The sequence below is a fragment of the Thamnophis elegans genome, unplaced genomic scaffold (genome assembly GCF_009769535.1).
Source record: "Thamnophis elegans isolate rThaEle1 unplaced genomic scaffold, rThaEle1.pri scaffold_128_arrow_ctg1, whole genome shotgun sequence".
Lineage (NCBI taxonomy): Eukaryota > Metazoa > Chordata > Lepidosauria > Squamata > Colubridae > Thamnophis > Thamnophis elegans.
This window is the reverse complement of record NW_022473598.1, coordinates 77,444-94,860: the sequence shown is the minus strand read 5'-3', so window position 1 is coordinate 94,860 and position 17,417 is coordinate 77,444. Positions and strand designations below refer to the sequence as shown.

At 46.9% G+C, this 17,417-nt stretch overlaps 1 protein-coding gene across 1 annotated transcript in view; it reads right to left on the bottom strand.

Moving 5' to 3' along the window:
• Positions 1–1,883: 1,883 nt before the first annotated feature.
• RPS6KA4 (ribosomal protein S6 kinase A4) overlaps positions 1,884–17,417 on the bottom strand; it is a 29,415-nt gene continuing 13,881 nt past the window's right edge. Inside the window, 11 exon segments of the mRNA XM_032238349.1 lie at positions 1,884–2,543; positions 3,920–3,993; positions 3,996–4,082; positions 5,957–6,113; positions 7,761–7,952; positions 8,999–9,169; positions 10,434–10,570; positions 12,166–12,298; positions 13,473–13,598; positions 16,340–16,485; positions 16,488–16,500. Coding sequence (XP_032094240.1) covers positions 2,337–2,543; positions 3,920–3,993; positions 3,996–4,082; positions 5,957–6,113; positions 7,761–7,952; positions 8,999–9,169; positions 10,434–10,570; positions 12,166–12,298; positions 13,473–13,598; positions 16,340–16,485; positions 16,488–16,500 — 1,443 coding nt within the window. The 3' untranslated portion in view covers positions 1,884–2,336.

Genomic DNA, 17,417 nt, shown 5'->3' with positions numbered 1-17,417 from the left:
CACAACTTCCACACGGTCATCCACCTCTTAAGAATTCGACGTCTTTCATGCCATTAAATTAACGGAGGACCCAAGTAGAATTCCCTGGGTTCTTTTTTTTTAAAGGTGTTTCTTCCTAAAATAAGGATGTAAATAAAAACTAATCTCTGTAAGCAAACAGGCAAACAGAATAATTCTTAATGATGTGGTGCTCTTTCTCCCCTGTTCTATATTTCAACGTCGTTTTTTAAAATCTACTGAACTGGATTTCTGTCCTTTCTCGCGTGCACACACACACACCACACTGAAAGACGCTGCCTTGCACAAACATTCACTCCCATGCTTGCCTTTTCAATATATAATTTAAACAAGAAAGACAGACAGGAATTACTTTCTTAAAATATAACTCTCTCCCCCTTTTGCCCCCACCCCAAAACTGCCTGAGCTTATTGGATTCACCCAGAAAAATAGATCCGACTGGATCCTAAGGCATGTCCCTCCCCGTCCATAAGAATCTCTCAAGATTCAAGAGGAGGTTGACATTAAGTCCCCCTCGCTTTCCCCCCCAAACAAAAACAAAAAACATTTTCCTACAAATTTCCTATTTGGCTTTCTTCCGCGACACATAAACAGATCGATGTTCTTATTCTGTGTTGTTGGGGAGGTTGTTTCTCTTACGCATATAACATACATACATACACACAGGTAGTCCTTGACTTACGACCACAGTGAGGGCCGGAATTTTCACCGCGAAGCAGTGTCTCCTTTTTTTTTGCCGCGGTTCTTCAGCGATTCGTTGCGGTTGTTAAAACGAATCACGTCATGAAGCGAATCTGAGAGCCAGCTGGGAACGTCGCAAAACATGGGAATTTTGCGTTCCCCAACCTGCACCCAGTTGTAAATGACAAGACGCTCGTTGCCAAGCGCCCGTTTTGAACCCGGGACCGTAGAGGTCCTAAAGAAAAAACAGTCATAAGCGTGAGGACTGGTTATACGTGGCTTTTTTTTTTCCAGCGGTGCAGTAACTCCGGTCACTAATAGAACAATTGTAAGTCTAGGACGGCCTCCTTATCCTTTAAAACCCTAGCGTCCTGCTCAGAATGAGTTTTAGAGTTTTACCTGTTTAAAATTAAAAATCCTATTTTACTCCTGGTTTGGTTTTTTTTTATACAAAAGATTTGAGGTTCAGGAGTCCCCCCAGCGAGAGCTGTAGCCCCAGATTTAAGCCTTGTACCAACCATCATGTAACCCAGTTGGTTTTTGCCTTAGTGTGACACACAAACTAACCCCTAATCCTAGTTGGAATGGCTTAGTGTAACATCTGAGCCCAAACATACCTTGGCGCGAAGATTTGCCATGAAAAGTTCTATGTCGGACACAGGAGTGTACGGAATTTAAAAAGAAAGATAAAGTACAGCTAGTCCTCGGGTTACGGCTACAATTGAGACCAATATTTCTGTTGCTAAGAGAGAAGTTCCCATTTGACGACCTTTCTCGCCACATCCTCAGGGAATGCCCGCCGTTCTTAAGTTACGAACATGGTTGTTAAGCGAATCTGGCTTTTCCCCTGTGCTGATCAGAAGGTCGCAAAATGTGACCCCCGGAACACTACGCCATCGTAAATATGAGACAGTTGCCAAGCATCTGAATCATGTGGCCGTGGGATGCCGCAACTTGAAAACGGTCGTAAATCCTTTTTCTCCCTGTGTTGTAACTTCAACGGTCACTGAATGAACTGTTGTAAATCAGGGACTACCTGTAAAGCGGGAGAAAATATTCTCCTTCTCCAGAATGCAGTTTTGGCCTCAGAAGGTCAAATCCCTTCCTATTAACATCTTATAAAAAAAATTAAATGCTACCGACCCTGATTAAAAAAAAACAATCCCATTAAAGTAACTGTCTGTCTTAAAATAATCCCAGGTATGGATTTGCAATAACGCAGCTCACCACCAGTGGGGTGGGGACATCGAAGAGGACCACTGCCCTCTGCTGGTAGTTTGGAAAATGGCAGCCTGTCTCTACAACAGTCTTAATTTCATTCCCAATGGAGGGCTGGGGAAACAGGCATGCAGAAAAGCGCCAGACTGGGTAGGAAATAAAATGGTGACGCTCTCCACATTAAAAACAGCTCGGAGTAGCAAAACCTCCCTTGGCTGCGTCCTCGTGGTAATCAACCCCCCCCCTGCCCCATTTCTGAATGAAAGTGTCACATCATGGCGGGTGGGTGGGCTTGAAATGGGGAAGTGGAAGCCGGGCTCCCGACGCTCCCCAGACAGCAAACATAGACAATAAATACCCCTTTTCCCATCCAGCGTTTCAGTGCTCGCCCCCTTCCCGCCCCCCCCCCCCTCCGGCTGCTACGAGGGGGGGTCGTGGCGAATGGTGGGGATCTTGGCTTTGGGGGGACGGGAGGAGGACCCCGAAGAAGAGGAGGAAGAGGAGGAGCTGCTGCTTCGGCGACCCTCAGCACCGGTGCTGGACATCTTCAGCTTGCGCCGTTTAGCCAGAGGGGCGTTTTCCACACTTTTCAGAAAAAAACCTTCGCGCTTTCCCTTATTGAAGGCCTAGACGACAAGAGAGAGAAAATGTTGTTTTAATTTTTTTATATATATCAAAAAAAGGATTGCCTTCTGTTTCCTTTAAAAAAATATAGTTTTGTTTATATATTTTCACATTACATACCTTGTTTCCCCCAAAATAAGACTTGAAAATTAGCCCTCGCATGATTTCTCAGGATTCTTGTAATATAAGCCCTACCCCCCAAATAAGCCCCAGTTAAGATTGTCAATCAGATGGATGCATTCAGTGCCGTATTTCCCTGAAAACAAGACCTAAATGGAAAATAATTCCTAATGCATCTTTTGAAGCAAAAATTAATATAGGTAAAGGAAAAGATTCTTGCACATATGTGCTAGTCGTTCCTGACTCTAGGGGCCGGTGCTCATCTCTGAAAGCTGAAGAGCCAGCGCTGTCCGAAGACGTCTCCGTGGTCATATGGCCGGCATGACTCAATGCCGAAGGCGCATGGAACGCTGTTCCCACCTATTTTTCTATTTGTATTTTTTACGTGCTTTCGAACTGCTCGGTTGGCAGAAGCTGGGACAAGGAATGGGAGCTCAATCCGCTACACAGCGCTAGGGATTCGAACCGCTGAACTGCTGACCTTTCTGATCGACAAGCTCAGCGTCTTATCCCCTGAGCCACCACGTCTCTCTATAGGACACTCAACCATAGATATAGACACTGATCTATCTATCATCTATCTATCTATCTATCTATCTATCTATCTATCTATCTATCTATCTATCTATCTATCTATCATCTATCTATCTATCTATCTATCTATCTACTCCATACACCAATCCATCTATCTATCTATCTATCTATCTCTTTCATCCATCCATCCATCATCTCTATCAACTATCATCTCTTCCATCCATCCATCTATCTATCTATCTATCTATCTATCTATCTATCTATCTATCTATCTATCTATCTATCTATCTATCTATCATCTATCATCTAGCTCTAATCTATCATCTAGCTATCTATCATCTTGTGATAGATATAACTCATCTAGTTATATCTATCATCCAGTTATATCTATATCTATATATCATCTAGCTATATATCATCTAGCGATAGATAGATAGATGATATGATTGATTTCATAAATATAGGACACTGAGTTATATAAACTGGGTAAGCCTGTTTTAAGATGCAGCCAATATTTTTTTTCATTTTTGCCTTCTCCAAAGGCTAAGAAATCATGTTTTTTCCCCAATCCAGAGATTGCTTTGAAGGGGGTGGGGTGGGGGCTGATAGTTTTTAGATGGCACTCAACAACCTTCTCCCATACAATCACACCTTGTCCCATCCCATCCGTCCCCTCGGGGGGAGGGAAACCGAATCCCCCAGCCTCAAAACCGTATACTCTCACCATAAACGTCACATTGACGCCCGTTCGCACGGCGGGCCCGGAGCTCTCGAGGATGTCCGGTGTCATGAGCGTGTGGACGAGAGGGCGCTGCCATCTTGGAGCCACTCGTTGTACCGTAAGTTGGACATTTTCAACCGCTTGGCGGGGTCGACCGTCAGGAGACCTGGCCAAACACGGACAGATGAGATTAAAATCACAAAAGCCTCCTCCTCGGCCAACGCAACGGTGTCTTTCCCCCTCCCCTATTTCACTACCCTGTTTCCCTGAAAATAAGACCGCCCCAAAGAAATAAGCCCTCCCCGAAAATATTGCAACGCAGCAGTAGCCATGCGGTGACCACGTTCTCTGCCTCCTGCACACCAAAAATAATAAGACCTCCCCAAAAATAAGACCAAGCATTTCTTCCGGAGTCAAAAGAATAAGACCCTGTTTTATTTTCGGGAAACACGGTACAATTAGTCTGCGACTTACAAATGTCCATTTAGCGACCGATCGAAGCTGCAACGGCACTAGAAAAAGCGAGCAAGGGTCGTTTTTTCACACTTGCGACCCTTGCAAGCTTTCTCTCCTCCCCCCCATGGTCACATGATCCCCCCTTGGTGACCTTCTGACAAGGCAAGTCAGCGGGGACACGGGATTCGCCGAACAACCTTTTCCCAGGGCCGCCATAACGTCGAACGGCCACTAAATGGATGTCTGTAAGGTGAGGATTATCTGGTAAAATTGAAAACCCTCGTGACTTGTGCTAAAAAAAAAACTTGGAACAACGTCGCTGCTACAATGCAGAAGTTGCTCCGGTGGTGAAACCTCTGCTCCCTTCTTCGCCGTGAGATGGACAGGCGGTGTTACACAACACGCCCGAACCCACTTAACCTCTTCTCTACATCTCAACCACACACATTTAATCCTAAAAGTCACCCAAACGGGCTGGGTTTGCACAGCAAACGTCGCAGTGGCGCAGTGGCTAGAGGGCGGTACTGCAGGCTCCTTCTGCTGATTGCCGGCTGCCTGCACTTTGGAAGTTGGAATCCCACCAGGCTCAAGGTTGACTCAGCCTTCCGTCCTTCCGAGGTGGGTCAAATGAGGACCCAGATTGTTGGGGGAAGAAGCTGACTCTGTAAACCGCTTAGAGAGTGCTGTAAGGCACTGAAGTGGTATATAAATGCTATTGCCCTTCCTTCCTTCCTTCCTTCCTTCCTTCCTTCCTTCCTTCCTTCCTTCCTTCCTTCCCAGTGATTAGAATCCAGTATTGCAAGCTGCCCACTGTCAGCAGTTCGATCCCGACCTGCTCAAGGTTGACTCAGCCTTCTGTCCTTCCGAGGTCGGTAGAATGAGGACCCAGATTGTTGGGGGCAAGAGGCTGACTCTGTAAACCGCTTAGAGAGGGCTGTAAGGCACTGAAGCAGTATATAAATGCTATTGCCCTTCCTTCCTTCCTTCCTTCCTCCCTTCCCTCCCCCCTCCCTCCCTCCCAGTGGTTAGAATGCAGTATTGCAAGCTGCCCTGTCAGCAGTTCGATCCCGACCGGCTCAAGGTTGACTCAGCTTTCCGTCCTTTCCGAGGTCGATCGAATGAGGACCCAGATTGTTGGGGGCAAGAAGCTGATTCTGTAAATCGCTTAGAGAGGCTGTAAAGCACTGTGAAGCGGTATAAGTCTAAGGGCCATTGCTATTTTCCTTCCTCCCTCCCTGTTAGAATGCAGCATTTCAGGCAAACTCTGCCCACAGCCAACAGTTCAATCCTGACCAGCTCAAGGTTGACTCAGCCTTCCGTCCTTCAGTAAAAGGAGGACCCAGATTGTTGGGGGCAAGAGGCCGATTCTGCAAACCGCTTAGAGAGGGGCTGTAAAGCACTGCGAAGCGGCATATAAGTCTTAAGAGCTATTGCTATTCCATCAAATCCTTAACTAGGGGCATTAGGCCTGATTGACCTGACCTGATTTAAGCGTGGTGTTGTGTGAACGTAGGACCCCCCAATGCTCTCCCCCCCCGGAAGGTTCCCCCATTCCCACGCCCGGCTGTCCATCCCCCCCCTCACCTCGAACCAGTTCCTTGGCCTCTTCGGACACGTTCTTCCAAGCCTCGCTCTCCAGGGAGAACTGCCCTTCCTTGATTTTGTGCATGATGTCGGCCGCGTGGCTGATGGCGCTGCCTTCCTGGCTACTGTGGAAAGGGACCTGGCCAGAGATGGTGTACTGGAAGGGAGGAGGAGCATATGAGCAGAAGGGGACACACAGCAACATCACGTCTCCCCTGTATGACTTGCAGCCTGTCCTACCTCGAAGGGTGGTGGTAAAAGGGATGCCCCCCCCAAGAAGATTAAACAGGGTGATTTCCCGCTTTGGCTGAATGGCGCCTTCAGCCCGTTGACTGTCCTGACCCCCTGGTTCCCCTCAATGCCCCCCCCCCAAACAATTACAAAAACTTGGGGCCGAGGTGGTGCAGTGGTTAGGGTGCAGTACTGCAGGCCACTTCAGCTGACTGTTATCTGCAGCTCGGCGGTTCTAATCTCACCGGCTCAAGGTTGACTCAGCCTTCCATCCTTCCGAGGTGGGTGAAGTGAGGACCCAGACTGTGGGGGTGATAAGCTGACTCTGTAACCCGCTTAGAGAGGGCTGAAAGCCCTATGAAGCGGTATATGAGTCTGCTATTGCTATTGCTATTTGCTTGGATTTTTTTTCTTGCAGGCGTTTCATGACCCAACTAGGGAACATCATCAGGCTAGAAAGGAATGGGGTTTGTTGTAAAATGTAGAAGGAGGAGGAGGAGGAGGAAGAGGACAACTGTGGGTCCTTGGTGCTCTTTGACCTTGGTGGTTTCCTTGCGGACGTTTCATGGCCCAACTAAGTAACATCATCAGTATAGAAGGAGGAGGAGGTCTTATTTTTTTTGAGGTGCAGGAGGCCCCCTTAACCTCGGCCCGCAGCCCACAGATCAGCTGGTCCAGAGAGGGCAGAAAGTTCTATTTCTGACACACTCTTGCCAGCCCTAGCGTCTCTGGGACTGCCGCTATTTTTGCGGCCGCCACTAAGAGCGGCTTCCGGGAGGTCATTCCATGTGGATGGCAGGCGCCATCCATGTGGGATATGTGGGCCATGTTGCCCCCTTCTCCCTCCTCCCCCCCCCCAAGAAATTGCTGCACATTCCTTTAAATACAAATACAATAGCAGAGTTGGAAGGGACCTTGGAGGTCTTCTAGTCCAACCCCCTGCCTAAGCAGGAAACCCTATACCGTTTCAGACAAATGGCTATCCAATACTTCTTAAAAACCTCCAGTGTTGGCATTCACAACTTCTGGAGGCAACTTCTGTTCCACTGATTAATTGTTCTAACTCTCAGGAAATGTCTCCTTAGTTCTAAGTTGCTTCTCTCCTTGATTAGTTTCCACCCATTGCTTCTTGTCCTGCCTTCAGGTGCCTTGGAGAATAGCTTGACTCCCTCTTCTTTGGGGCAACCCCTGAGATATTGGAAGACTGCTATCCTGTCTCCCCTAGTCCTTCTTTTCATCAAACTAGACCTACCCAGTTCCTGCAACCGTTCTTCATGTGTTTTAGTCTCCAGCCCCCTAATCATCATAATATTTTAGGGGTGGGGGGCTTATTTTCAGGGAAACAGGTCAAGAAACATCTGCAAGAAAACCACCAAGCTCAGAGAGCACCAAGGATCTCCTCTCCGCAATCCCCATTCCCTTCCAGCCCTGATGATGTTACCTAGTTGGGTCACGAGACGTCTGCAAGAAAACAAGCCATCTTAGAAACCACCAAGGACCCCCCCCCCCCTCATTTATAACCTATCAGCCTATGGAACAACTTTCCCCATCCCTTTCGACAAGCTCAACCTACCAAGATCACCCCCAGGCTCCAGAGATCACAAGATTCATCGTAGCCTCCGTCCTGCAAAAGTTCGGGGGCCGCGTACTGGAGGGTGAAGCAGGGGGTCTGCATGGGCTGCGAATTTTGAGGGCAGAGACGGGCAAAGCCGAAGTCGATCACCTTCACGGGGGCGCCCTCCGACTCGTCTGCGTAGAGAATATTCTAGGAGCAAAGGGACCACAGAATTACAGGTAGCCCTCGACGTTGAATTGGCAACAGCGCCGAAGAAAGCGACGAGGGGGCATTTTTCACACTTAACGACCGTTGCAGCATCGCTACAGTCACGTGGTTTATCTTCAGGCGCTTGGCAACTGACTCGCATTTACGACGGTTGCTGCGTTCCCCGGGGTCCGGCCGTTCCCGTTTGCGACCTTCCGACAAGCCAGGTCAACGGGGACGCCAGATTCATTTAACAGCCGGATTGCTAACTTAACGACGACGGGGATTCACTTAGCCCACGCGGCAAGAAGAGCCGTCAAAAAGGGGACAAAACCCACTTAGGGACTTTCTCACTTAGCAACATAAAGCTGTCAAAGTTCCAAGTAGTAACATCTCCAGCCATTCGTCCTTCTGTGGTCAGTAAAATGAGGACCCAGAATTGTTGGGGGCAAGAGGCTGACTCTGTAAACCGCTTAGAGGGGATTGTAAAGCCCTGTGAAGCGGTATATAAATCTAAGTGCCATTGCTGCTATCAGACGGACACAGAAATCTCCTGTGAGTGGTTTCAGGATGCTCACAGGAGAAGATAACAAGCAGCTGGGGCTCGTTTAGGATCTCCTCCTGTGGATAAAAGACTGATGGTGCCACGCCTTAGTTGCAGAAGTCAACGTTGTTCGTTAGTTCCGTTCCGTTCCTGTTCATATTCATGATTCAAAGAAGCACTTGGATAAGTGATTTGCTTTCGGTAAACCTGGTTTGCCGTGAGAGTTTGTTTTTGCATTTGCTGTTTAACGTTTTGCCAGAGAATTTACCTATGTTTATTTTGGGCTCGCAGCCAGCTCGAGCCGGGACTGGTAAACTTTGAAGTTCTGTCTGGCTGTCATTTCTGAACGAGCAAGGAGGGGGGTCAGGACACATTGCTATCTTATAATTCAATTTTAAACCAAACATTGACGGGTTAAAAACGGAAAACCTCTTGAAATGCAATTTTGGGCTCTTTCACCAAGCATCTTCCCTGGGAGCCCAGCCCGCCCCTTTTCCTAGCGTACCTCGGGCTTGAGGTCCCGATGTACCACTCCCGAGTCGTGCATGAAGCTGACAGCGGAAACCAAGCTGCGCATGATCTGGCTGGCTTCCGATTCGCTGAAGTGTTGCTTCTTCTTGATCCGGTCCAGGAGTTCCCCGCCCCTCAGCAATTCCATCACCAGGTACGTGTGATACTACGGATAAAGAAGGACAAAAAATGGGGACATAACAGCGGCGCCTTGGTACTTAACGGCTGTTGAGGCCCGCCGACGGCCAGCTCTGCTCAGCAGCCGAGTCAGACATTGAGGAGGTTGGGGAGGAACATGGGCCAGTCCTGGAGGGCTGAGGACAGCTCTGCGTCAGAGGCAGAGTGGGAGCTCAGTGAGGCAGAAGAACAGCTGGAGCCTGTTCCCAGTGTGTGCATGTGCAGAGCTGCCAGAAGACGAGAACAACTAAGAAAGCAGGCGGAAGAGGGAATGGAGCTGTCAGAGAGAGACAGAGGCGGAGCCTGGGCCGTCCGTCAGCTCTCAGATGGAGAGTCAACAGCCCCCAGGTCTGGAGGTGGCCGATGAGGAAGAGGAGGAACAGCTTGGCCCAATGCTTGACACACAGATGTGCATAAGCCAGAGGAGAGGAGAACAGTGGAAATCTATGGGCCGGTCCTTGGGACGGAAGAGGCACTGCTGCTAGCGAAGCCCCACCCTAGCTCTGGGGATAAAAGGCAGGGGGCGGAGATGAATAGATGTGACAGAGGAGAGGAGAACAGTGGAAATCTATGGGCCGGTCCTTGGGACGGAAGATCTACCGCTGCTAGCGAAGCCCCAGCCTAGCTCTGGGGATAAAAGGCAGGGGGCAGAGATAAATAGATATGACAGAGGAGAGGAGAGCAGTGGAAATCTATGGGCCAGTCCTTGGGACGGAAGAGCCACCGCTGCTAGCGAATCCCCACCCTAGCTCTGGGATAAAAGGCAGGGGGCAGAGATAAATAGATATGACAGAGGAGAGAGAGCAGTGGAAATCTATGGGCCAGTCCTTGGGACGGAAGAGCCACCGCTGCTAGCGAATCCCCACCCTAGCTCTGGGGATAAAAGGCAGGGGGCAGAGATAAATAGATATGGTAGAGGAGAGAAACAGTGGAAATCTATGGGCCGGTCCTCGGGACGGAAGAACTACCGCTGCTAGCGAAGCCCCACCCTAGCTCTGGGGATAAAAGGCAGGGGCAGAGATGAATAGATGTGGCAGAGAACTATTCATCTCCCTGCTGGCCAGACTCGTTAGCCTGCGGTGAGAGAGAAACTTTTTTGTCAGTGCTCCTAATAAAGGGAACGTTTCGTTAACTACAAAGGGCTTGTCGTTGTTTGGGATCGGAGTCAAAACAAATCTCAGCCTCCAACCTCTTCGTCCTTAACTAGATTGCGTTTCTCGAAGGGCTTCCTCTCCAAGAACGAGGATCCTCACCTGGTCGTGATGAATATCGTGAAGTTTGACAATGTTCGGGTGGGTTTCGCAGATCTGCAGAGCCGCCACCTCACGCTGGGTTTGACTTCCATCCTGCACCGGGAAAAGGAGGAGAAAGGTGCCACTTTCCATCGCAGCTGACTGAAGGTAAAGCTAAAGGTTCCCCTACCGCATAGGTGCTAGTCGTTCCCGACTCTAGGGGGCGGTGCTCATCTCGGTTTCAAATCCGAAGAGCCAGTGCTGTCTGAAGACGTCTCCTGGGTCCTGTGGCCGGCATGACTCAATGCCGAAGGCACACGGAACGCTGTTCCCTTCCCACCAAAGGGGGTCCCTATTTCTCTACTTGCATTTTTTACCTGCTTTCAAACTGATAGGTTGGCAGAAGCTGGGACAAGTCACGGGAGCTCACTCCGTTACGCGGCGCTAGGGATTCGAACTACCCAACTGCCGTCCTTTCTGATCGACAAGCCCAGTGTCTTAACCACTGAGCCCCCATGTCCCATTCCACAACTATAAAGTTCCTCCCCCCGCCAATCTCGTAGCCTTCGCACCCCATCATCCTCCCTCGTTTTCACGCAGCGTCAGTTTTAACCCGGTGACGGCCTCTTCAGCTAGCTTAGTGGCACCGCTGACCTCGCCAAGGGGAGAATTGTTGATTTCAGGGATTCGAACACAGCCCCATCAGGAGCAAGAAAGTTTCTCAGTCCTCCCCACACCTTGCATCGGTTTCTCTTTCGACGCGGGGGAGAAACAGGACTGAAAATGGATTTTTTTTCCTTGCTGGCTGATATTAATAGCCCGGCCACCCACTTAAATCTGGCTCAAGATTGGACTGAGTTCTTAGCCGTAGAGATGAATTTCGGCTGTCGCAGGTTGGGATAGGGACAAAAGGCCCCTTTAAAAGGCGGAGCGATAGAAGGCATTTCCGATTGGCTGCTTCCATCGGTCCCTCCTGATTGACTGAGGCCACATGTATAAATGCCCCTGCTCACCGACTCCCCTGAGCATTTTGCGTGCTGCGTCCAAACAGGAGTTTCTGGGGTCAGAAACCCGAGATCGACTCGGCATAAAAAGAACCAAAAATAAAATAAAAAATAAATAAAATAAAATGACAAAACAACTAAACAAATAAATAAAATAATAAATAAATAAAATAATAATAAATAATAATAATAAATAATAAAATAATAAATAAAACAATAAATAAAATAATAAATAAAATATAATATAAAATAAATATAAATGAAATATAAATAAATCTAAAACATAAAAGATGAAAATATAAAATGAAATGTAAATAATATATAATATATAAATATTATAAAATATTATAAAATATTATACAATGTTATAAAATGTTAAAAATATTATAAATATTATAAATATAAATATTATAATTATAGAATATAAAATATTATAAAATATTATTATAAAATGTTAAAATATTATAAAATGTTATAAAATGTTATAAAATGTATGTTATAAAATATTATAAAATATAAAATATAACATTTTAAATATTATATTATAAAATATAATATAAAATAATAAATATGGATAAATCTGAAATGGGAAATATAAAAGATACGAACATGAAATAAATATAAAACATGAAATAAATACATAAATAAAATAAAAAATAAATATAAATAATAAAGTAGAACCTTTCTGGATGGATGAGGCTAGCGAGTGGCAAAAAGCCCTTTGGAGAAAGGAAATAAAAATTTACTACCTTTGCTGATGATTTTGACCGCATATTCCGTCCCGTTTTGTCGATGTTGGCAACGGCGGCAGACGGAGAAGCTTCCTTCCCCCAGTGGGGGCTCCACCAAATCCATCTCATATTTTTGGAAGAACGAAGAATCCTGAAAGAGAGAGAAAGGAGAGAGAGAAGCAGGGAAGTTAGTAAGTGAGACGGGTGATTCTTGCTCTTAGCATTGCAAGTAGAATCACTTAATTTGGCTTCTAAATGACCACAAATGCTTACAAACTCTGTGGATCCAATTAATGCCTGGACTATCGTGAAAACTTTTGACTTTCAACTTCCTTGACTTCCTTGATCTTGATAATCCTTGACCTACGACCATAAATCACTCCAAAATTACAGTCATAAGCCCTGGCAGTCGTTAAGCAAATCGTAAAATCAACGGGGGGGGGGGGAGGAGTCAGATTCTCTTTAACAACTTAAAGGCAGTGATTTCCCTTAACAACCCATGGCACGAAAGCTCATAAAAATGAGGCAAAATTCACTTAAAGCCGACGTCTCACTTAGCAACAAAAATTTGGGGCTCCGTTGCGGTCATACGCTGAGGACTACCTGTATCTGGGAAACTTTTTGAGGCCCCCGTTTGGATATCCCCATCGCAGGGTTTGAAGCAAGTTGTGTGAACCGAATTCGAGCCACAGCCACTGTCTGCTCCATGAAGCAGACTCCTTGTCCTGATAAAACCCCTTTTGATTAAGCTCATGTGACTTCCTCTCATTCCCGTCCAACAAAGTCCCAGCCAACAGTCTTTTAAGGGTGTTTTTACAACCACAGACCTTATCAGGCTTGGAGAGCTGCCAGGCCGATATCTTCCAAACGTTGTACAAGAAAATGCTTCGCCAGGAGAGTCACGTACAAATCTTCACACTAATTAATCGAACTCATGGTCTCCTGCAAACTCCACTCCCTTTTCGCTCCTCTTTTATTTCCTCTGGGAGGGGCCATTCACCGTCTACCTGTGGCTTTACTCCCAAGTCAACCCCTGTTCTTTAGCTGTTCCCTTCGTGTCTAGCAACTCTGCACATGCACACACTGGGAACAGGCTCCACTGTTCTTCTGCCTCACTGATGTCTGACTCCGAAGGCAGCTGATAACTGTCAGATGGCCCTGGCCCCCTCTCTGCCTCCGACACAGAACCCTCCTTAGAGCCTTCCCCAGACACCAGGACTGCCCCAGGTGCCTCCCCAACCTCCTCACTGTCTGAGTCTGCAGTCCCCCTCTCCTATGGCTTCCTGCTTCTCCTTCTGAGGACAATTCCCCCCCCCCCCCCTTACCTTCATCATGGCACTGCGGGCCACCGCAGACCTTCCGGGACGCTCTCCGTCGTACGCTGCTTCAAGTATGTCAGCAGTCACAGCATTACGGTTGAAGAGGATTGACGGGGCAATGAAGGAGTATCCCTTTTGGAGAGAAAAACCGGAGGTAATTACACTCGGCTGATGGTCATTAAGCTCCTCTCCAGACTATAAAAGAGACTGCTTGTGCCACGCCCTTCTTGCAGAAGTCAACGCTTGGACTAAAGAGAAACTAACTTGGCAGGCTGGATTGCTGCCAGAGTTAGTTTGAATTGCTGCCAAAGTGTCGGACTTGCTGCCAAGATCCTTATCTGTTTGTTTACTTGGCTTTCAGCCACCGAGATTCTGGTTTTGTTATTAAAGGACATTCCATTTTACGCTTGTCTCGGCTTTCGTCAGAACACATCCCCATCATTTATTTTTCTGACCCATCCGTCTTTCGTTGGGAGAATCAAATTCAAATAGCAATAGCAATAGTAGTTAGACTTATATACCGCTTCATAGGGCTTTCAGCCCTCTCTAAGCGGTTTACAGAGTCAGCATATCGCCCCCAACAACAATCCGGGTCCTCATTTCACCCACCTCGGAAGGATGGAAGGCTGAGTCAACCCTGAGCCGGTGAGATTTGAACAGCCGAACTGCAGATAACAGTCAGCCGAGGTGGCGCAGTGGTTAGAGTGCTGTACTGCAGGCCACTTCAGCTGACTGTTATCTGCAGTTCGGCTGTTCAAATCTCACCGGCTCAGGGTTGACTCAGCCTTCCATCCTTCCGAGGTGGGTAAAATGAGACCTGGATTGTTGTTGGGGGCAATATGCTGACTCTGTAAACCGCTTAGAGAGGGCTGAAAGCCCTATGAAGCGGTATATAAGTCTAACTATTGCTAATTGCTAATTAGTCTGCAGTGCTGCATTTACCACTGCGCCACCTCGGCTCTCTCAAGTGAATGGAGCACCCATATTTTGTTCACATGACACCCCCCCATCCCAAGGAAGCTGCAATAGTTCGTCAGCCCATCATATGCACTTTTTTGAGGGCCTGTTGTAACTTTGAACAGTTGCTAAATATATGATTGTTAAGTTGAGAAACATTTTCATGTAGAAGGTGAGTATCTCTTTTGAATTATTAAGAGGACTCCAGTTCTTGGGGTGTCATTTTGTCCAAAGAAATTTCACCCTGGCTGCAAAAAAAACTTACACACACCGTCGCTGGCTGGTTGCTAAGAAAAAGGAGGAAGTTAAAAGAACATTTTGAAACTCGCCAAGCAAAAAAAAAGAAGAATCTAGTCCACCACCATGAAAAAAAAAACTGCACTGTTATTCTGTTCCAGCGTCTTCGCAGATGAGTAAGTGCGCGCAAGGGGCTTCCTGAAATGATTTTAGATCGCGAAAAAACAAACAAAACCCAGCTGGTTTCTAAGCGAAAACCACAATTTTTCGGGCGGCAATTTTTTAAACCGCTCGGAAAGATTTTTTTTTTCCTTTTCAAAATCTCTCCGATGGCTTTCCTTCTCTCTGTGGCTTAAGTTGGTTTAATTCTCCCTCGTTCCAGTTATTTGAGGGTCCCTCATCCAGGACGTTTGAATACGTAGAAAAATCCCAACGCAGCAAAATGACAATTTGGACCAATGAATTTTAAATTTTATTGCCTTGAACTTTACAACTTCCCAAGGTGCCTGCTCTGGGACGAGACTGATTAACCTGATGTTTTCCCTACCCTTAAGTTCATTTTGTCAATAGGTTAACTCTAAAAATCAAGAAAAAGGAAACTCGGAATATTTTGTGACCTGGGAACTTTTTCTACAAATGGTTAGTTGACAGATACAGAGGTTAGAGGAGTGGATTTATGTGAAATATGGAGTAGATGAGAAGAAAAAATGATTAGCAAATATTTGATGGTTAAAGGTAAAGGTAAAGGTTCCCCTCGCACATATGTGCCAGTCGTTCCTGACTCTAGGGGGCGGTGCTCATCTCCGTTTCAAAGCCGAAGAGCCAGCGCTGTCCGAAGACGTCTCCGTGATCATGTGGCTGGCATGACTCAACGCCGAAGACGCACGGAACGCTGTTCCCTTCCCACCAACGGTGGCTCCTATTTTTCTACTTGCATTTTTTACCTGCTTCGAACTGCTAGGTTGGCAGAAGCTGGGACAAGGAACGGGAGCTCACTCCGTTATGCGGCGCTGGGGATTCGAACCGCTAAACTGCCGACCTTTCTGAACACGTATCTTAGCCACTGAGCCACCTTTTTTGATGATTATATCATTGATATTATAATGGAAGATAATATACTTTTCAACAATTGATATTATTGTATATATGCTTATATGTGCATGATTATAATGATTATGATGATGTTAATAAGTTAACACGTTGGCACCTAGAAAATACACTGTTCAATCTAGAAATGGAAATTTATGATATAAAATAATAAAAAATATTAATAATAATAATAATAATTCATTTTGCCACAAATATTATTACTGATAGAACATGACTGCCAGGATTAACAGATCACCAACCGATTACTGCAATATTAAATCTTTTCACCAACACTTTCTTTCAATGAACCCTATCCAATGACTGAGAGAGTCCTCAAGTTACGACCGCCTGCCTATGCCGGTTATAATAACATCCGATTTTATGGTGCTTTTTTGCGGTGGCCGTTAAGTGAGTTGTAATTGTGAATGCTGCAGTGGTTCCAATGAACCCATTGTTTGTTATTTTTGTTACTTTCGCCGCAATTTTGCCGTAATGCTTACTAAGTGCTGGGTATTTTTTTTTTAAATCATAAAATGAGGGCTGCCATCTGCAATACCATTGCAAAATATGGCATTTGTAGGGGGACCTACCTGGAAGACACGGTCTAGGCTGGGAGGGGTGCCCGCCGGAGAGTAGATGGGCTCCAAGCTGGTGAATTCTTCGGCAAAGTTTCGCACGTCCAACTCGTGACGAATGAGGGGTTTAAACGGCGGCCTGATCCGGCGTGCTGCTATTCATCCCAGTCCAAGGACTGGAGGGGAGGAAAAAAAATAATTGGGGAGAAGATATAACTAGGCTGCAGAGATAAACCAACTCAGTGTTGCTCAACCTCAACAATTTCAAGACGGGTGGACTCCAACTCCCAGAATCCCCCAGCCAGCATGTTTTAAGATGGGTGGACTCCAACTCCCAGAATCCCCCAGCCAGCAAGGTTTAAGATGGATAGACTTCAACTCCCAGAATCCCCCAGCCAGCATGTTTTAAGAGGGGGGGACTTCAACTCCCAGAATCCCCCAGCCAGCAGGCTTTAAGATGGGTGGATTTCAACTCCCAGAATTTCCCAGCCAGCATGCTTTAAGATGGGTGGATTTCAACTCCCAGAATCCCCCAGCCAGCATGTTTTAAGATGGGTGGACTCCAACTCCCAGAATCCCCCAGCCAGCAAGGTTTAAGATGGATAGACTTCAACTCCCAGAATCCCCCAGCCAGCATGTTTTAAGAGGGGGGGACTTCAACTCCCAGAATCCCCCAGCCAGCAGGCTTTAAGATGGGTGGATTTCAACTCCCAGAATTCCCAGCCAGCCTGCTTTAAGATGGGTGGATTTCAACTCCCAGAATCCCCCAGCCAGCATGCTTTAAGATGGGGGGACTTCAACTTCCAGAATCCCCCAGCCAGCAGGCTTTAAGATGGGTGGATTTCAACTCCCAGAATCCCCCAGCCAGCATGCTTTAAGAGGGGTGGACTCCAACTCCCAGAATCCCCAGCCAGCATGCTTTAAGAGGGGTGGACTCCAACTCCCAGAATCCCCCAGCCAGCATGCTTTAAGAGGGGTGGACTCCAACTCCCAGAATCCCCTAGCCAGCACACTTGAAGATGGGTGAACTTTGACTCCCAAAATGCAGGCTAGAGGATTCTGGGAGTTGAAATCCACACACCTTAAAAGTCAC